Genomic DNA, 22072 nt, shown 5'->3' with positions numbered 1-22072 from the left:
AACCCATTATTTGTTGAGATTGCTTCCAAAATACTACCACCCGTAGAACCTACCCAAAAACAAAAAAATCCCTTAATATCTCTATTATTTCTCTTTTATTTTTATTCAAAAAAAATTCAAAGAAATGAAGCCGACTGACATTTCAATATTTTTTATCATTTACATTTTTTTTTAAAAAAATAACTATAAAAAAAAATGCAACAATAGAATTGAAAAACCTTAATTCGACCACTAACAAAATTTCCCTTAATCTAATGCAATCACTTACACATCACATCCTTCTATAATTTTTTTTTTCTGTCTTATATGTTTCTTATAATTTTCAATTGAGTTTTACTATCATTGTTACAATTTCCTCCCATAATCTTGCAAATAAGCATTCCAAATAAGCATTAGCAAAGGGCTAATTGCTAGCCACGTGAGATAGTCAATTGAACCCTTGGAACATATTTGTCATTTTTGAAAAAGTCAAGATTTTTTTTTATAGTTTTTGTGTTTTTGCCCATTCTTTTACCTTTTAAATTATTTATTTTATATTAATTCAGATTTATGAAATTTGTTTAAAAAGTGATAAAAATAAAAATAAAATAATTAATTGAATAATTAATTCCATGATTTTCTATTTATTCAGTTTTTATTGTGTTTTTTTATAATGTTAACGCTTTCATACAAAAATCAGAAACTTTAAGGTAGGTATTTAGTTTCTTTTCCTTTTATCTCATTTGGTTTGTTTATTCAAACTTTTATTATTTAGATTTTAATAATATTATTATTTTCATACAAAAATCAGAAATTTTTCAAGTAAGATTCTAAATTTTTCTTTCTTTTTAGTTTTTCTCTCTCTTTTTCTTTTTATTATTCCTTCACATTTTTATGGAGGATGAAACGCTTATTGTCATTATTGAAAAAAGAAGTTCCAGAAATACTAAATGTTAGAGTCGTTGAAATCACTAAGTAAAGTCATTTAATGTATTTTATGTGTTCTAATACTACAGCATAGATTCACAATTATTAAAATAAAATTACCACTTAAACAATAATGAAATTTTTAATATTTTCTATACATATTGCAATTAACAAATAGCTTCATACTCAGTTGAGTACCATATAAATATTGACATGTAGATATATTTGAACAAACATTATTTTACTTATATCACCCAGATGCATCGCACGAATATACTCTAGTATATATAAAAGTATGTTGTTGAAAAATTTTTTAATCGATAAAAATAGTCAAATTTATTAATTATATTTTTAAATTATCATTTAAAATTTTATTATAATTTAATCATTAATATTTAAAAATATTAAATAATAACTGAGAATAGAGAAGGAATAGCTTTGCTATTTCCTGTGTCTTTAATTTCCTATATATTGGGCTTTGGAATTCTATCCTTTTTCTTTAATAGTCTTTTTATATTTTCTAATTTTCAATTCCCTTTTCCAAATGGATCATTTCTTTTCTCTTTATTCTAATTTTCAATTCTCTCTTCAGATCATATATTTTCTTCCTTCCAATCTCTACAAATCGTGACCTATCACTGTTCATGCTGTTCATTGGAAGATAACACAACTTGCATGGACATAAATTTACACAGGATGCTTGTCTTAATTATCAAATAGAAAATTTATTAAAATTTATTACTCGACTTTATTAATCTACTGATTGCTTGAATATTTTAATGGTGGAAAAAAATATTACACCCTAAAACTCACATTTAGAGGATCAATACACCATACTGTAAGAATTCATAAAAAAAATATTTATGGTAAAAAATTTGTTGCTAGACTCTATTGATCTTATGGTTGCTTGAATTTTTTAATAATAGAAAAAAATACCAAAACCTAGAGCTCAAATCCAGAGGATTTGTACACCAAGCTGACTTGAGAGCGAGAATAAAATATAACTTAAACCCGAAGGGAAGTCAATGAGGGAAGCTAAAAAGATGAAAATAATCAAGTAGATTTAAGCTAAGCCAAGGAGTAAAAGAATATGGGATCGGAATGGATAAAGAAACACCAATAGGTCATAATCGACCCTCCACACTAATTATCTAAGGATTTACTTACAAACGTATGCAATTTGGGTTTTCTTTCAAAAGTTTCAAACCCCTTTGTTCAAGCTTGGTCGTGACTGACAAAGGTTTAAAACTCCTAACTTGAAAATGTGTCTTGATTGACTCATGGGCAAAAGAGATTTCAATTTGACTTATGGTTAACTGTGGCTTAACTGACTCTTTTGCAAAGTTTGGTTAACTCATGGGTTGGGAGACTAAAAATGTGGGCAATGATTTAGCTGACATGTGGCTAAATGAGGAAGCCCTTTTTAGACTTCCTTTTAAGTATGTAATAGATTCAATCATATGCACACATGTTACTAACATATATGAACTATATTCCTTTGTAATCTTTTCTCTATCTTGTACTCTATTTTATAATTTTCAATTGAGTTTTACTATCATATTGACTACTTATTCGCTTCTTTGATCTTGCAAATAAGTTTTAGGATTAATGTTAAAATTATTCTTAAAACTTTTGGATAACAATGAATTTAAATTTTCTCCAATATCTTAACTCTAAAAATAAACTATCACAAAAATTTGACAATTAAGTTTTGTTTCAACATGTAAAACTCTTTAGTTGCTAAGAAAATGATATGTATTTAATTTCAAAACATATGCTTTTGACAAATTAGTATATTTATTTAACACAATCATGAGCAATATCATGATGGGCAAGCATGTGAGAGTTGTGCCCTTGGTGGTTGGGAATGCATAGTTTTATCCATACATGCATGGAATGTGATTTAATTAGCACAAAACTTCTATTGCAAGTTAGGTTTGATTTTATCATCCATTTATTAATTCTCTTAGTCCATAAAAGAATTTAAATAAATTATTTTTATATACATCAAAAGTCATTAAAATTTTTTTATATAAAAAAATCTATACTCTTTTTTCTTTAAAAGCCAAATATGGGACCTTTGAATTAATAATTTATGTTTTAACTAAAAATTGTAAATTAAATAAAATCAATAATGTCAATAAGTTTGTATTATGTGGATTTGAATATTTAATATGATATTAATAATAATATCTTGACCATGTGTAAATTATGACATAGAATTTCATATTTGATAAAAGTGTAACTAATAATTAATTTAAGGATTAATTTGAATTTAAAATATTTATCTCCGAAAAGATGAATTTAATAACGAGTTTTTCTTTTAAGGTAATTGCATGTACAAAGTAATAATTATAATCATAATCAAGTATTATATTTCATATAAAAAATCATTAAACATACAAATCAATCAACAAAATCAACATATACCTCGACAAATCCAACATAAAGATAACAGAGAGCTCAAAGTTCAAAAGCTTTCTTGTTACCACTAAGACAAGGTCTCATTAACGAACTTAATAATGAGTTTATTCTCCTCAAGTTATTATTGAGATAAAATCAAAATGATCTTGAATCCAAACCTCATTATATTAAATCTTAAATGCCTCCTCTCTCCTAAGTTTCTCTTCTTTTTTTCTTATAAAACTGTAGTCTTATTATATTTTTTTTGAGATTTTTTCGCTTTCTTTTTCTTTTCTTTTCCCTTCTCATTTCCTCTCCTTTTTCTTTTTTGCCTTTTTTTTTCCTCTTTTTTTTTTCCTTTTTTTTTCTCTTTTCTTTCCCTGTTTTCTTCTTTTCGTCTTTCATTCTGTTCTCGTTCTTTCTTTTTTTCCTAACCCTCTAACAAGTTTTGCTTTAAATTATATTTTGTTATAAAAACGTAAAGTCTTATTATATATTTTTTTAAGAAAAACTAGAAATGATCTCTATCCATCCTTTTATCCTTTTTTGTCTTATTTGAATATGTACTTAGCATAATATTTAATAAAATTTATAAAATATTTTAAAAAAATTAAATAAGTCTTTACACTTTTATTGCTTTAAATTAAGTTTTTGTATTTTTATTTTGAGTCAAATATATTTTTTATATTTTTATTTTGAATCAAATAAACTCTTATAACTAATAATTAACTTAGTTATAAGTTCTTATGTCACTCGACGTTGATATGACATTTTAATATGTCATAATTGATGATGATGTGACATATTGATATATTTTAATTAATAATAATGTGTTACAATAATATGATCAAATCACATTTTTCACATTTTATGTCAACGCTATGTCAATGTCATACAGATATAAAATGATAAGTGTTATTTAATTAATAATAATTAATTAACAATTAATAACTTATTTGATTCAAAATAAAAATATAAAAACTTGATTGAATGTAATTAAAGAATAAAGAATTATTTAAACTTTTTCAATAATCTAAAGATTTTTTTGAACATTATGTCTATGTATTTTGATTTATTTATAAATTTTAATTTAATAAAATATATAATAATCTTTTTTTCATTAAGACGACCAACAATGATCAAGACGTTATTGGATTGGGTGGGAGGAGAGTATCACATTGAATGATTTAAATCATATCAAGTAAGTATGGAGATATTTAAATACTTATAAGTATGCATTATGTCGAATTAATCTTTTTGAGAGAGAGTAATGACTCACCACAACAAGATCTTATGAAAATAATTTTTAAATTATCTAAGCATGAATGATAATAGAGTCAGAATAAAAAGCATAAGATAGAGTTAAGATGCGTATACAACACGCACGTCAGTGTCAACGTTTGGGAACGAGGAAGCTCACATCCAACCCGACGCCTTAAATACCGGGCGCTGCCGTCCACTGTATTCCCGGTGCTGCTCGACAGCCCCCTTCCCATTTTCATTTCAAAAATCAAATCTCCCTCTCTCTCTCTATCTCCACGCGCTCTCTCAACTTCCCCTCGTGTGCGTAAAACCCACGAAGAAATTTCCCTCCCCCGACATTTTCAATCTTCAGAGCATAAAAAAAAAGAAATTAAATTGAAAAATGTTGGGCCCCTTCTTAACATATAAAACACTTTATTTTTTTCTCTCTTTCTTTTTGTATTTTCTCGAGAAATTTCTCTCTCGCAATCCAATTCCCAAACACCCACGCTCCTCTCTCTTTAATTTGAAATTCTCCTCTTCATGTCTGTCCATATTTATGACTCCCATCAAAGCCAGAAAGAAAAGAAAAATTGAATAAACAAACACCCCAGATTTCCTTATAAAAGTTTTCTTCTTCATTCTGGGTGGCCGTCCACTTCTTTTCTTCGGGGGGTTTTTGTTTTTTTTTTACAATTCAAATGGGTTTTTGAGTTTGGATTGAAGGTTGGTTTTCTGGGTTTTCGCCCTTTTTTCTTTTGTTGTTTTGGTTTCTGGGTCTTTCTTGTTGGTTGTTAAGTTTCCTTTTCTGGGAATATTTTAGATCTGTTTGATTCTTTTGGGGAGTTTTATTTTTGAAAATTTTGGATTGGTGTCTCTTTTTTTAGGGTTTTTTTATAGTCTTTATGTGGTTCAGTCACAAGTAGGTTTGTCCAGTTTCTGTTTTCATTTGTTTTTCTACCTACATTGATGTAATTTTCCACAATTATGAATTTTTAAGCTGGGTATTTTTGAAGAAAGAAAATGAAGTTTAATCTGATTGTCTGATGAATGTTTATTATTTGTAGGGTAAGGTGGAATCGACTGCCGGCCGGTGAATTTGATAGAGAAGAAAGGGAGAGGATTGAGGGGTTTAAAAAAAACTTGGGTGGTAAGAATATTTTGTCCTTATGATTGAATCAGATTTCTTGTTTTGTTGAGTGGTAGACTAATTGTGATAATGTGCATTGACGGATCTTAGTTATTATAGAATGTTAAATGGATTGGTTTGACTTAAATAGTCGAAAATAGAGTTAATTCTATTCATGTTGTTGATTTCTACATGACTTGTTAAAGGTAAATGTCCATGTTGATCTGCCATGTTTGGGAACCTTTGCATGTGAACTTTGGAGAAAGGATTGTATGAAACAGTAACTTTTTACAATTAGATTTTAGTTTCATTTAAATTTTGGCACCTATATCATGTTTTAAACAAGTCAAATCCTTTTTGCCAAAGTGGAATATATGATGGGCTGAAAAATAAGCTGATGCGTTAAAAGTATGATTCTGTGGTAGAATTTAAAAGTATGAAAAATAAGCTGACTTGGAGTAATTGTTTAATACGTTAACTTCTTGTCAAATTTGACACATATCAAAGATTTTAAGTTGCTTGTGTTTGGTATGCTGAATGTTAACTGATTTTGTGCATGCACTTTATTTTTTTGTCTTTTCAGTCTAGACTAGGCATAGATACTAGCATGGCATCTGGGAATCCATTTTTTGATGACTTGCGGAGCAAGCCTGAGGTTATTGATCCTCCACAAAATGAAGACATTATTGATAGTGAATCTGTGAATGATCCTACTCAGGCTGCTATAAAACCTAATGTGACTGTGTCTAGCAGCGTTCGTGAGCTGTTGGAGTGCCCTGTGTGCTTAAATGCAATGTACCCACCAATTCATCAGGTTTGTTCATATAACACCTTAATTTGATGATTGCTCTCATGAAATTGTTTAACAAATATGTTCTGTAAGTTGTGTCTGGTGGAATCTCTTGCAATATTCGGAAATTTTCTAGGAATGATATCAGTTTCAACCACCTTACTTGTACTAAATCATCCTAAACATATCTCTAGCAAACCATGTCTATGTGCAAGATTATATCTAACATTTACATAAATTAATAGTGAACATTAACACAATAAACTAACTGCTGGTTTTCTTTCTTTGTGCAGTGTTCAAATGGACACACATTGTGTTCTGGTTGCAAACCTAGGGTGCACAACCGGTGCCCCACCTGTAGGCATGAACTTGGTAATATTAGGTGTCTTGCATTGGAGAAGGTTGCCGCATCTCTTGAGCTTCCCTGTAAATATCAGAGTTTTGGGTGCATTGGCATATATCCATATTACAGCAAGCTAAAACATGAGTCCCAATGTTCTTATAGACCATATAGCTGCCCCTATGCTGGGTCAGAATGCACAGTCATTGGTGATATTCCTTATCTTGTGGCCCATCTCAAAGATGATCATAAAGTTGACATGCACAATGGCAGCACCTTCAACCATCGTTATGTCAAATCAAATCCACATGAGGTTGAGAATGCTACATGGATGCTAACGGTATTGTTGCTTTATTCTTGCTTCACATTTCTTGTCATATCTTGCTTTCTCTCCAACCCCCTAGAAGAGGAATTATTCTACTGTTTTTGTTAATTCAAGAACTTGAAATTTATTAAAATGAATGGAGAATCATATAAAGTCCATTGTCAATGTATTGTTCTATTGTTCTACCATTGAATGCAATTATACAGGGGACTCAAAAGAATAAAACTAATAAAGTGGCTTTTCCACACAGAATTGAAGACTGTTTTTTATTTTTGGAGAAGAGATTATGCTTCTTTTTGTTATTTGATGTGGCACTATGATATTCATAGGCTTAACCTTGTTATTTTAGATTTTATTTAAAGATTTTGTGAGGTGTATGCCACTGATAGTTGGATTTCTGTTCTCAATTTTTAGGTTTTCAGTTGCTTTGGTCAGTACTTTTGCCTGCACTTTGAAGCATTCCAGCTTGGGATGGCTCCTGTTTATATAGCATTCCTGCGGTTTATGGGTGATGATAATGAGGCAAAGAACTATAGCTACAGTCTCGAGGTGGGTGGGAATGGGAGGAAGATGACTTGGCAAGGGGTGCCCAGGAGCATAAGGGACAGTCACCGGAAGGTTCGTGACAGTTTTGATGGTCTCATCATCCAACGAAACATGGCTTTGTTCTTCTCAGGGGGAGACCGGAAAGAATTGAAGCTTAGAGTGACAGGAAGGATTTGGAAAGAACAGTGATGAGATTCTGTCTCTGTAATGTTCTCCCTGAATCTATTTTCTTGTTATAGCAAGTAGGTTGGTTTCTTTTGGTAGTTAATGGGTCTTCTGGTCATGTATTTTTTTGGTTTGTAGGGGGCAAATTCTCTTTGCTTATCCATGCATCAAATACATGAATGGGAAGATGTAGCTTTCATGCCTACATATGTAGTATCTCTCTATAGTGATTTTAGATGGTCATATGTGCACATTTCTATCTTACAAAGTGCCTTCTTTTTATTTCTTTTAGTTGCTGGAGGTGCTAATTATGAGCAAATGATTTTTCTAATTACAAACATTTCTATGCAAACCACCTATGATTAAGTACATCAAAATCCAAGAAAGTAAGGCAGAACAAATACTTATATTGCGGTATGGTTGGTGTCCATGGCATCTCTGGATTTTTGTGCTGTAAATTTACCTTCAATAGCTGCTGTGATGATGGGGATTCACATCAAACACTGTACCCTCACATGCTGAACAGGTCACCCAGGATTAAAATCTGATCTCTCATCATACCCTGCCCAAATACGAACTCTCTGCTCTCATATATCCGAACATATGACAGCAATGATCTGACTTGACTGGCATTTATCCTGAATGATCTGAAGAGCATTTTGTCCTCATATGGCTATGGTTTAAACTGGGAAGAGGACTTCCTGTCCTGTCCTGCATTGCCTACCAAAAAAGTCGGACATACCGTCATTGCTCAAACTTGACTCGACCCATCACCAACTGCATGCGCAACTAGTTTACCCTTTTGGGTATAATCATAACTTTCCTATCTTTCATCTGGGATGCCAATCTCTGATCAAACAGGCAATGTCATAACTATTAAACAAAGTTTGCACAACCAATATATTAGCAAGATTATAAGCATACATAGCATAGACATTCATGTTGCCATAGTCCTAATTTATGTTTCTGTAGCATAAACAAATTATATAACTTATGATACTAAGAAGAATAATTGTATTATAGCAAGACGGGATTAAGTAAGTCACGAATAAAGCTTGATTATCTGCTAGTTATTACTTATTATCCCTCTTGAAGAGGGATAAGGTCCACTATCCGAATTTACTCTCTCCTCGAACAATTTTATATGTATTAAAAAGAATTTTAAGATTGATGATATCTTTGACCGTAATAATCAATATCTAATTATGCAGTGATTTTGTGAAGAAAAATTATATATTTCTCTCACAAGGATTACAAATACATCAATATATAAAGGTAATAAGAGAAGAAGATGTAATGTCTTAAAACAAACTGAAAACTTTGAACAAAGTTTTCGTCAGAATTTGTCCATCAACAAGTAGATAAGCACACATAGACAAGAAGATAATTTGAAAGCATACTTATTCATCCTTCTCAAAGCAGAAGAAAAAGCAGAGTATTCATCAACAGACAATGCATTTCATCCCAATCTGGAGCTATGTCTGCGTGCCATGTTCTTTATCTTTTTGAATCCATAGTTCACAACTCTGATATTGCTACAACTTACTATGATAGTCAAAATTCACATCACAGAGTGAATTTCAAGATACTTCTCACTTATTCTTGCTATCAGATCAAACTTATAAATTGAATGGTTTTAATTAAAAATTGAACTTTAATGCATATAGCTAGTCTATAGATTCATGAAGTAGAATTTTGCCTGAACATGTTTGACATTGAAACCATTTCTTGAATATCATCCACCATGATGATCTTGGTTGAGTGTTATTATAAAACAAGTATAAATATATTTATTTTTATAAGAACGTTAAGTTTGCTGACCTTTTGTAGAAACTTAGTAGCCTCTAACTTTTGAACTTCCTCTCCAATCTTGCGCTCCACAGCATGAATGTCATGTACAGTGAGTCAGTCCAGTTATCCAAGAGTCGAAAATATGCATGCCTCCAAGAACGCTTCAACAGTAGTGTGCCAATGACTCCCCAAAATGCCATGAAGAATCCGATTCCCATTCCAGCATACAACCATGTGCTGAATTCATCTCTCTCTTCTAGTGGCTGAGCTTGAAACGTCTTAATTTTGGGCACTGTGGTGTAATTGGAGGGCCATAGAGTGCTTGATTACCAATAAAGGCTGAAGCATCAAGGGATTGGAGCTAAGAGCCGGAACATGTTCGAAATTGAAACCATTTGTTAAATATCATCCACCATGATGAGCTTGGTCGAGTGCTTTTATAGAAGACAATAAAACATGTATGAATATAATTTTTCCCATAAAAACGTTAAGTTCGCTGACCTCTTGTAGAAACTTATTAGTCTCTAACTTTTGAACTTCCTTTCCAATCTTGCACACCACAGCATGAATGTCACGTACATTGAGTCCGTCCAGTTATCCAGGAGTCGAAAATATGCATGCCTCCAAGAACGCTTCAACAGTAGAGTGCCAAAAACTCCCCAAAACGCCATGAAGAATCCGATTCCCGTTCCAACATCAAACCATCTATTGAATTCATCACTCTCTTCTTCAAGTGGTTGAGCTTGAAACGTGTCCTTTTTGGGGCACTCTTGTGTAATTGGAGGCCCACACAGTGCTTGATTACCAATGAAGGCTGAAGCATCAAGGGACTGGAGTTGAGTACCCAAAGGAATTTTTCCTGATAAGTTATTATATGACAGGTTCAAGTAACTCAAGAAATTTAGATCAGCTATGCTGTTAGGAATTTGCCCTGACAATTGGTTGTTTGACAAATCAAGTGATTCTAATTGTTTCAACCGACCAATGTTTTCAGGAATAAACCCAATCAGATTATTCCCTGATAAGTTCAATACAACCAATTCAGAAAGTCTTGTTATCTCATCTGGAATTTCTCCATCTAGTTTATTGCTTGCAAGATCAATGATCCTAAACAGTCCAAGATTTCTTTCACACTCGTACTTTTTTCCTTTCAATCCAACCCATGCCTCCGCAATATAAAAGCCTGTAGCAAAACCATTAGCTTCGCCTGAAGACCAATATTCTTGTCCAATGATATCATCCTGATCTCCCTTTTGAACCATGGCAGTCAAATTATTGAGGCACAATGGTACTGCTCCAGAGAGAGTATTTTGGGAGAGGTCCAGAATCCGTATATTTGCTAATTGGCATAAATTGGAAGGTATCCTCCCATAAAACTCATTAGCTTGTAGACTCAAAAAAATCAAAGAAAACAAGTTTTCTCCTATCCAGGCCGGTATACTTCCAGAAAACATATTCTCGCTTAAATCCAAAAATGCCAACCGATTGCAATTTTTCAAAGATGAAGGTAAGTCTCCAGAGAAGCTATTATTGCGCAAATTAATTGTTTCAATTGACAACAACGATCCCACAGTTGTTGGAATAACCCCTGAGAAGTTGTTATTTGCTAAATTCAAAACACTAAGGTTTTGCCAGTGAAAAAAGCAATCAGGAAGCACTCCAGACAATAGGTTATCAGAAAGATCAAGAATGCTCAAAGACCCAGCCGCAGTCTTACATAATGAAGAAACTGATCCTGAAAACCTATTCTTCGCAAGAATTATTGATGTCATGTTATAAGGAAGCACTGGCAACGGACCCTCAAACATGTTAAAACTTAAATCCATTCCAGGAAATTCCTTCAACTTGAGTGATGATAAGTCTGGTAGCATGCCAGTCATTTGGTTATGAGAGAGATTTAAAGATAATAAGTGTGGAGGTAGGTCCCAAAACCAATCAGGAATAGTATCCGAAATTCCGGCACCAGAGATATCAAGATCTTCAAATTCTTTTTGAGTTTGAAGCCATTTTGGGAAGTGAGGCCCCAGTTTGCAAAATGATAGATAAATTTGATGTAACTGAAAAAGAGGAACCCAACCAGGGCTAAAATTCACAACCAAATGGTTAAACGACAAGTCAAGAAACCTTAATTTGGAGAGATTTTTGAAATGAGTTTCAGATATCACACCTTCCAAAGAATTTCGAGCAAAGTACAAGTGTTCAAGCTCGGATAAGCATCCCAAACTTTCAGGAACAGCCCCGTTCAATTGGTTATCATTAATAAGTAAAACTTTCAAGGATGAAAATATTGTGAAATCAGGCAACGTCCCTTTGAGTTGGTTACTTGACAAATGTAAGTAAGTAAGCTTGGAAGGTTGTTTAAAGTTAAAGGTCCCTGACAAAAAGCCATTTAATCTATTATCTGCTAGATGAAGCTCTCTTAAGGAAGAAAATCTTGCAATATAAGGTAACACTAATGGACCATGAAACTTATTTACAAATAGGTCCAAAAACTGCAATGAATTTTCCAGGCACCCAAAATACCCAGGAATAATTGATCCACTGAGGTTGTTGACTGCAAGGGATAATGTTTCAACAGTACATATGTTCCCAAGGAATTTTGGAATATCACCTTCAAGGTTATTTACCGAGAGAGAAAGATGTTTCAGAGAAATCATATTCCTGAAAAAGTCAGGAATTGAGCCACCTAACGAGTTTTCATCGAGGCTAAGATCAACAATTTTGCTGGTAATATTGAACAACAGCGGGTAAATGGAAGAAGTAAGTTCGTTTCCAGAGAGATCAATGGAAATTTGTGTTGAAGTAGAATTAGTGAGGGAAGGTGGAGAAAGGATAATCGGAAGACTACACCAGCTCAACTTCAGGTCTTCTAGGTAAGGGACCTTGTTGAGTAGTTGCGGCCAATCCTTGGCTTCACTAAGGTTGTTCCAACTAAGGTCAAGATACCTTAAAGAAGAAAGATTCCCAACCTGATACAATATAGCAGAACTTAATGCAGTGTCATGAAGATCGAGGTATCTTAACCTGTTTAGGGAGCCATTTATATTCGGAAACAGACTTCCTCCAAAATCATTTCCACTAAGGTCTAAATATCTTAAATGTTGCAGTTCAAGCAGTGAAGGATTAATGGTACCTCTCAGACGATTATTCTGATAGGCATAAAAGCCATCGTCAAAGGTCAGAGGATTGTGAAGATTGAGCATGATTACATGGCCTGTTCTGTTGCTACACCGGACACCTCGCCATAGACAACAATCTTTTTCTCCATCTTTGCTTCCCCATGACGAGAGTCGACCAGGATCATGAACAACGCTTTGCTTGAACATAAGGAGAGCACGTCTCTCCTTCTCTATGCACCGGATGTTATCCTCTTTGGCACTTAGGTTGAAGCCATTTGCAGTTGTTATGCTATGGCAAAGCCAAAGAAACATCAGTAGAATCTGAAAAGACCTGCACTTTCCGCGCATTCTTGTGATGATTGTCATGAAATTGCGAGACAACTAACTTGGGCAAAGAGTTTGGAAATAAATTTGACTCGTGCTTTCCAAAATAAATAATACTACATAATTTTTTTATACATTAACAGTAGAATTAAAAATCTCCTTTGATATCAAGTCAAGTCAAGTCAACCAATATCAAGTAATCGAGTTTCTTCAAGGCCTTTATGTAACAGCCTTTCAAGCATATTTCCAAGTCGTTTGTCATTGTAGAATTGTAAATTCCATCTATCTTAATTATATTCATACAGTTGAAAATGAACAAGTTAGATGGAAGGATAAGGTAAAGGAGTGTAAGGCCAATATCATGACTTTAAAAGGATAATACGAAGTTTGCACAATTAGTCATATCATGACTTTTTTTCATAAAAAATAAAAACAAAAAGAAACTACTTATTTAATATAAGTCCTACTTATTTAATATGGTAGTTTGCAAGTCCAACTTAATTCCACTATGCTTGCAAATTGCACAAATAATTGTTGATAGAGAAATTTGTCTGAAGAACCAAGGTATAAAAAGGCATCCCATTCATGGTCCATATTACAAATTGTAAGAAACCCTTAGTAGATATATATTCATTCTAGTAGACTAGTAAATTGCAATTCACTAAGAATGAATCTGATTAGAATTGTGGGATGTTGTTTTGATTTTAGCATTACCTTCAAATCTCGGGTCAATGGCAGGTCTAGAATTGCACAAACCATGATTCTATATGTATATTTTTATAATTGAAGAATAATGGAATAAGACAGAATAATGAAATCAAGGATTGTAAAAGCCAACATTCAGTTATGTATTGCTATGATGGTTAACTTGATATATCAATTGCTTGTCTCTAAATAATTAAAGTTGTAATCAATTTCAAAACCATTGAAATGAACAGCTGGAACAAAATCAACATCCAGAGGAATCATATGCTCATGTCAGAAATTAAGATTAGAAACCCCTCCTCTAATGATCAGCATCGGATTAAGCATATAAACTAAATGGTTTTTAATCTAGTTTTAGAGTCTCATTAAGCATTTCAATTTCTATTCCAAAAATTAAATTTAAAGTATAGTCAAGGGTGTTTATGTATTTTACTCTCATACATTAGTCAACTCAAAGACAGGAAACAAGACATCAATTGAAATTCTAACTATCAATTGGAATTAAGACTTGAAGGAAAATCTCAATTCTAACGCAATTTAGGGACAATCCATTAATCTTATCTATTATTTTCTGTGTCAACATCAAGTTAAGAGGGGATTTTAATTCACAATCTTAGTTTGAAGGACCGTACGAACTGAGTTGAGTTATTGATTTGTCAAAGACGTTCACTGTTTTTCTCTTAAAATTTAATAGAGTAGTTCAAAAGTCCAACTTCATTGCATTTCTTCACATCATTGATTTGATGTATAACTATTGATCGAAATATCTAAACAAGGGATGTTTCACCCCAAAAACACTCTTTTGATTTAGTTCTTGCTAAGAACACATTCTTTCAGCTAAATTTACAGAATTGTGACAGCCTTTCAAGCATTTCCAAGTCAGACTTGCTCCATGGACCACTTCCCTCAATTGCCAAAGTCACCTTTAGGACATCATGCGTTCAAATTTAGTTAACCTGTTTTTGGGATAATGATATGAAAAATTACGAAATTGAGCTTAATCAGAAACATGCAGTGATCATGCTTTGAGAACAGTGGGATACTGTTTTTATTTGACCTTCAAATCTTGGGCCATTTGTCATTTTAGAATTGTAAATTCCATCTATCTTAATTATATTTTTACAGTTAAATATGATGAAGTTAGATGGAAGAATGAGGTGAAAGAGTGTAAGGCCAATATCATGACTTTAAAAGGATAGAACGAACTTTGCCCAATTTGTCATATCATGACTTTTCTCATAAAAATGAAAACGAAAAGAAACTACTTATTTAATATATGTCCTACTTATTTAATATGGTAGTTTGCAAGTCCAACTTAATTCCACTACTTATTTATGAGTCATTTAAAAAGTGAAGATTTAATTTAAAAGAGAATATTATATTATGGTAAGTACAAATTTGAAAGAAGAGAAGATTTGAGTGTAGTTTTATGAAATTATTATTATAGCTTTAAAATAGTACACGTACATATCCACATAACAAACATTTAGATATTATTAAAATTATTGTTACAGTAAAGTGTAACAATAGAACAGAATATAATATGATATGCATAACTTTATACCATCGTGTTTCAATCCACCAAACATAGAACATGTCCACCTAAGCAGAAATAGACTAAATGGTCCATTAACACGTGCTTTGCATAACAGCTCTTCGTTAGTAACATTAGATCTTAGAGGCAAAAACTTGACTGGCAACATTCCAAAATGGATTGGCACTCTTTTGGCTTTGAGTGTCCTTGTTTTGAAGGCTAATCACCTAGATGGTAGAATCCCAGTTGAGTTATGCAAATTGTATTCCTTGTAATGAAGGCTATCTTAATTATTGATTCTAATTTACCATGATTACCATTTCAATTGATATGATTTGATTGACTTGGTTATTATAATTGATTTGATTGTAATTTTTCTTAATTATAGGCTTGATCTAGGGAATTCTCCTTTATTGCATAGATTATTTTTCCTTTTATATTGACAATGAAACTTGTATATAAACCCCTAGTGGTTTCTCAATAAAATCATTCCAAAGAGTATTCAAACTCTTTTTGAGCATCATAAATCTTTATCAAAATATGCTTTCTGGTCCTATTCCTTCTTGTCTGGGTCGTTTAACACTTGCATCAAGTTATGTCAAGTCTTCCATAGATGAAGATTATGTATTGGATTGGCATGAATTAACCAAACTACAATTTTCCTATATCACGATTGTATCCTGCCGGCTACACGAAAGAAAAGTTACAGCTTACGACAAAGAATGGCTCTTCCTATTATGAAGGTGACATTCTTAAGGAAATGTCCACAATTGATTTATCCTGTAACAACTTAACTGGTCAAATCTCACTTGAATTGGGAAAGTTGAGTGAAATCCATTCATTAAACTTTTCACACAATAACTTGACGGGAGTTAGACCTTCATCGTTTTCAAATTTTAATCAGATTGAGAGCTTGGACCTTTCTTACAACAATTTGAGTGGTAGAATCCCTGTGCAACTAGCTGAGTTGAACTTTCTAGCGGTTTTCAGCATGGCACACAGCAACTTGTCAGGTAGTACTCTATAAAGAAAAGGTCAGTTTGGGACATTTGATGAAAGCAGTTACGAGGGAAACCCTCTTTTCTGTGGACCTCCATTGCATAACAATTGCTCCAAAACTGATTTGCCACCAACGTTATCAACTGCATCAGATGAGGAAAGAGAAGGCAGTTTACCGAGCACGTATGTTTTCTGTGTAAGCTTTCTGGTTTCATATGCAGTTGTGTTATTGGAAATCTTTGTTGTCCTTTACATAAATCCATATTGGCGAAAAGCGTGGTTTTCTTTCATTGAGGATTGCATCATTGCCTGTCGCTTCTCAATTGTGGGCAATTTTCTTGAGTTATATATCTTCAAGACAAGGGCTTAGCTGTCGTCAATTGTGAACATTTGGACGAGGTAAATTTCTTTTGATTGAATTGAATTCATCTTTTGGTTGAAGTAAATTTCTTTTAGTCAACTATTTTGCTAAAATGGTTGTAGGACGAGTCATGGATTTCGTCAATGGGATTGTCGATTTTGCTTTTTCAACAGAGCTCCCTGCCTCTGTTGAAACTCTGTTTTTGACATTTTTTACCTGTTCTGTTTAAAGGAAGCTTGTAACCTCTTGTTTTGATGGTTCTGTGTTTGTGTTCAATTCTCTGTTCTTCTCCTTGAAGTTGACGGTTGGTTTTAATATATTTTCTAACTTGTTATTCTGAGTTACTATGGGCTTTGAGTGTGTGTTCAAAGCTTGCAAACAATCTGGTTGTTTTCTGCAGAATTCTTGGTTCTTCATTGACTCCAAGTTGCAACATTGCCCTTAGTTTACATTAAGTGTTGCGTGTTTACATCTGGTTTTAAGATCTTGTTCTCCCTACATGAAATCATAAGAAACAACATAAGTTGTTGGCTTAGAGGCCCGCCTGATGATATTCATCTTGCTATGCTCATGCTTTCTCTATTTTCTTGCTGTTGCCATCTCTTTCTCGACTTTATAAATTGATTGAAAGTAAACACTCCACATATGTAGTCATCTGAAACATAATTCGAATACCTATAGAATAGTAATATGAATGACTTTGTTTTTGAGACAGTACAACAATAGAGTACTTTTCTTTTCTCTGGTGCATATATTTGTCTAATCCTCTATACTTATGAGTCCTTTTCAAGTTTTGAAGTCTTTATGGCAAGAAGAAACAAGAAGACCAAGAAACAAGGAGAAGAAAACAAAGATGAGGACAGATTGAGCCATCTGCCAGACAATATCATCCATCACATTCTGTCTTTGAAACTTTGAATCGTTACATATTATGGAGGTACCTTTGCTAGAATGTTTCAATCTTTCCATGTTGACCACTTTGCATCTCCATGATTGCGCTTTTCTTACTGAGCATGCTTGGGTTGAAATTCACATGTTTTTTCCTTTGTTTTTATTTCTTAGGTTCTGATGGAGGTTCCTTGTGTATCAGAACATCAACCGTCTCTCTTTAGTCAATTGAAGACTTTGAAACTCCAATGCCATGGAAACTCATTAAATATACTAGCAAATCTGATCAACTACTTTTTATCTGGCTCTACTTCTTCGGTTGAACTTGAATAGGTACTTGTCTTGTTCTTGATGCTTTTACTAAATTCCTGGAATGGCAGACAAAACTCTAACGGCCTCTATTTAAGAATATTTTTGAAGTCATTTGATACAATTAGAAATCTCATATATTTACCAAATAGATAAATTTTATTAATATTAATAATAATGAATTAATAAAGTCATTTATTAATCTCAGTTGAACTCGACAATTAACCAGTGGTACTTCTGGCTAAGTGAAAATGAACTCGAGTGCTTGGAAAAAAACCAAGATTGTTTGCACAATCGGTCTTTGGACGAGCTCATCTCATATGATATGGAAACTGGTTGAGGCTGGAATCAATGTCGCTCGATTGAATATGTCCCATTAGGATCATGCTCCTTATCAGAAAACCATTGATCTCAATACAATGCTCAATTTGAAGACAAAGTCATTTCCATAATGTTGGACACCAAGGTATCGATTAAGTTATTAAACATTGTCTCAGTTTGTATTTGATCCATTTACAAACACATGTTCGTGTTAAAATGCAGCAATCTATGATTAATATAGTTACTCCCAATGCTGTTCTGGCCATTAATAGCAATACGATTGATTTGTTGGACACTAACGATGATACTCTTTCTTTATAAAATAACATTAATTATGGCATTTAGGAAAAGTTTTAGCAAAACCCAAGTTTAATTGGATGTCTTGGTTTCCAACTTTCCATTTTGTTTTTCATTTGTACATTGGGAATTAAAGCTCTTCTGGCCATTAATAGCAATATGGTTGATTTTTTGTTCATATCACTGTAACGATCTAAGTCCAATCACTCGCTCAATAATTTTTGGGGCCTAAACCACGTGACCCTCAAAAGTTTAAGTTCAAGTTGCTAGTAGTGAGGTCTTAACAATCACATTCATATCTGATGTGAGATATCATAATCTCACCCACTCAAATCCTTGATGTCCTCAGCAAGGCCATGCATTACATCCATAGGACCAAGATCTTATCAGAGCAATGTGAAAAACCCACATTGGAATGTCCAATCCCACATCAGATTGGTGCAGGCTCTAATATCATTTGTAATGAACCAAATCCAACCACTGACCCAGTAACTTTTTGGGTCTAAATCACGTGACCTTTAAAAGCTTAAGCTCAAGTTGCTAGTACTGATAAACTTGAATTATCATATAAGTCTTAACAATCACATTAATATTTAATGTGGGATATCATAATCACTAGCTTTTTTTTTTTCCTTTTTTGACAGATTCGTCAAATTGGTATGCTTATTACTTAAAATTGAATTAAGAGTCTTTGTGTCTAGTATAGGATGATGTGACTGGTAATTGGTGGTTAGTGACTCATAGGGACTACATAATCACACCTGTTGGACACTAGCCAAAGGAGATTTTTACTTGTTTAGCTCTGGGAGCAGATGTTGTTAATTATGATGGGACAATAAGTACTTACTTACAACAACTAAGCATATACCGCCAATGGGTAGTGGGAATTATCCTGGTAATCTAGGTTAGGTGTGAATGAGAGCTACAATTTGATTGATGCTGACCATAGCAAGATGACCAACGTTTTGGATTCTGTTTGTTATGGTTTGATGTATTTTACCACTAGAATTGCCATGGAATAAGTCATGAAGTTTGGGGGACTAGGTGGAACGGCTAATAGATGTAAACAATTGCCTCCACAACAAAGGAATTAGCAGAGCTGCAATTCTGGAAGTTTAGTAACCTCTGTTTTATACTAATTCGTATTACAATGAATAAGCTGGGTACCATAAAAGATGAAAATGTCATCAAGGATACATTTTTTTTTTAAATCATTTGTTGTATTCGTTAAACAGAACATGCAATTCAGCTTTGCTTTGAAATTGGTAAGCTTAATACTAGTCTTTCAACTCCAAATTCTCTTACACAGTAGGACCATTGTTTTACCCATCCCCACGAGTAAACACCCACACACCCAGTGTCGTATTCCTGAGTGGCAGCCATCTACCAACCCAAGGTCACACCTTATGGAGGTCATAACCAGATGCAAAGAGAATCGGAAAAATTAACTTCATATAATTAAGCATACATTCATCAAAATATATATAATTTTCCAAAACATATAGTATTCATCAAAAAGAGATGAACCTAGCTTATCAGTTTTTTTTTTTCTTAGGAAAATTTGATCATTTTATTGAGAATGAAAACTATTGATGCAAAGCCTGGTCAAGAACGACACATTAAAGAAAAATGAACTAAGAGTATATGAATGGGACAACATAAAGTAAAAAGAGACTTACACCATAGCCCGCATCAAACATAAAGTAAAAAATGCCATGCAGAAAGATAACATAAATCTCTCCTGCACATCAAACATTCATACATTGAAGACATCACCAAACCTAACAACCATTAGAGACTTCAACCCAGAATACATCACCATTACAGATGCCAGATGAAATGTTGAATGAACTCATAATCGTAGGTTTTAATTTATTGCTTTTTCTAATGAATTTTTAAGTTTTTGTTAATTAGTTTAGTATTTGATTGAATTTAGTTTTAATTGATTTTTTATAAAATTGAGTTACTTGAATCAGAGTAATCTAACATAATTTTAGTATTTAATGAAAAATTAGGAGCAAATCCCTGTAGGATACAATTTTGGACTTACTATCATATTACTTGTTCAATACGTGTTCTTATGTGTACTAAATTGAGAACAATCTAATAAATACTACTAATAGTTTTATCGCATATCACAATTGTTTTGACATTTAAAATGTTCCAAGTGTGCCAATTACAAGTAGATGGAGGTACTTCCTCCAATTATCTTTTCTTTTTAATGATTTGTTTTTTCATACTTTCTTTGTTCAATAAACAATATCTTAATCCAGTTAAACTTCTTCGCCTTTGAGTTAAACTACTTTAAATGTTTTATTAAAAAATTTATTAATTATTATATACTTGAAAATGATTTCATTCAAAAATTTTATGAAACTTTTCTTTTAAAAATATTTAATAAAAAGCATAAAATTGTAAACAGTTGATATCAAACTATTATAGGAAAAGGTCAAGGAGGTAGTACTTTAACAAATAGTACTCAATTTAGGAGATCATATCAATTCCTAATTTTGGCACTATATGTTTTAGAATTATTTAGTTATAATTTTGGATAGTAAATTTTTTATATGAAGCCCATTAGATTCTCACAAAATAAAAAAGTTATTGATTGAATAACTTACAAGGATTATAGTAAAAGAATTGTAGTTGATATATGAGAAAGATAGTCTTTTTCTTGGTAATTATTTTGTACAACTTTATCTTTTATAGGCAAACTTGATTTCAGTGATTTTCTATGATTTACATAATATGCTTTTTGTTTTTTTTTTGTCAAAGAAGTGTTTCAGCTTTGACATAATTATAAAATGCACCAATCACCGGCATAAATGCGCAAATATAAATATAAAGAAGACACCAGGATTTATGTGGAAAATCCCTTAAATTTTAAGGGGAAAAACCATGGAATTGTAGTCCATTAAAAAATTTTCACTATATAAAGTAAACTAGATACACAGTTGGCATGTACCTTATATGATCGATATCCAACAAAAAATAACAGTAATCTAATCCATAATTACTTTTAATTTGCAAACAATAATACTGATTAATTTATTTTTGAACTTAATTTCTTCCACCATTAGATTTTGTTTTGAAAATTAAGATAAAAATTAGTTTAAGTTGTAATAAATTAGCATACCTTAACTTAATTGTGTCAACTGTCCAATATTTTTAGGGATTGGCCCAATGAAATTGTTCCCTGATAAGTTCAATACAATCAATTCAGAAAGGCTTGTTGTCTCATCTGGAATTTTTCCAACCAATTTGTTTCCTGCAAGATCAATGATCCTAAGCAGTCCAAGATATCTTTCACACTCAGGTTTTTCCTTTCCATGTAACCCATGCCTTTTCAACATAGTTGCCTATACCAAAAATACTAGTAACACCATCAGACCCTTTTAGTATTGAATAAAAATAACCATGTTCAATGATGTCATTTGAGTTTCCTTTTTGAGACATGGCAGTCAAATTGTTCCAGAGATGCTGTTCAGAGAGAGGTCCAGGATCCGTATTTTTGCTAATTGACATAAGCTGGCTGGTATCCTTCCCCTGAACTCATTACCTTGTAGGCTCAGATAAAT

General features: G+C 32.6%; 3 protein-coding genes and 1 pseudogene across 6 annotated transcripts; 2 read left to right on the top strand and 2 right to left on the bottom strand.

Annotated features, from left to right (window-relative positions):
• Positions 1-4774: 4774 nt before the first annotated feature.
• LOC110426464 (E3 ubiquitin-protein ligase DIS1) lies at positions 4775-8105 on the top strand. 2 transcript variants are annotated; one of them, XM_021441668.2, is made up of 5 exons: positions 4775-4956; positions 5619-5701; positions 6264-6494; positions 6764-7150; positions 7550-8105. In XM_021441668.2, exons 3-5 carry the CDS (start codon positions 6288-6290, stop codon positions 7868-7870), a joined length of 915 nt encoding a protein of 304 aa, XP_021297343.1. In that variant the 5' UTR covers positions 4775-4956; positions 5619-5701; positions 6264-6287; the 3' UTR covers positions 7871-8105. The 2 variants fall into 2 exon arrangements, with proteins under 2 accessions (XP_021297343.1, XP_021297341.1); XM_021441666.2 differs by having other exon boundaries at positions 4775-5277.
• Positions 8106-8193: 88 nt separating this feature from the next.
• Positions 8194-13093, bottom strand: LOC110426463 (receptor-like protein EIX2). Of its 3 annotated transcripts, none has more exons than XM_089785252.1 (2): positions 9668-13093; positions 8194-8719 (listed from the first exon to the last, which is right to left on the bottom strand). In XM_089785252.1, the coding sequence occupies exon 1, from the start codon at positions 13066-13068 to the stop codon at positions 10162-10164; it is 2907 nt and encodes a 968-aa protein (XP_089641378.1). In that variant the 5' UTR covers positions 13069-13093; the 3' UTR covers positions 8194-8719; positions 9668-10161. The 3 variants fall into 3 exon arrangements, with proteins under 3 accessions (XP_089641378.1, XP_021297340.2, XP_089641379.1); XM_021441665.2 differs by having other exon boundaries at positions 8194-8695; XM_089785253.1 differs by having other exon boundaries at positions 8194-8566.
• Positions 13094-15859: 2766 nt separating this feature from the next.
• On the top strand, positions 15860-16688 carry LOC149526551 (cuscuta receptor 1-like). The gene is given in 2 exon segments (XM_089785256.1): positions 15860-15984; positions 15986-16688. Coding segments are annotated over 2 exon segments (828 nt in total).
• Positions 16689-21631: 4943 nt separating this feature from the next.
• Positions 21632-22072, bottom strand: part of LOC110426425 (receptor-like protein EIX2) — a 2118-nt pseudogene continuing 1677 nt past the window's right edge.

The sequence above is a fragment of the Theobroma umbraticum genome, unplaced genomic scaffold (assembly GCF_002168275.2).
Source record: "Theobroma umbraticum cultivar Fairchild unplaced genomic scaffold, ASM216827v3 scaffold_55.0, whole genome shotgun sequence".
Taxonomy (NCBI): domain Eukaryota; kingdom Viridiplantae; phylum Streptophyta; class Magnoliopsida; order Malvales; family Malvaceae; genus Theobroma; species Theobroma umbraticum.
The sequence above is the reverse complement of the archived record's forward strand: the minus strand, read 5'-3'. Positions and strand labels throughout refer to the sequence as shown.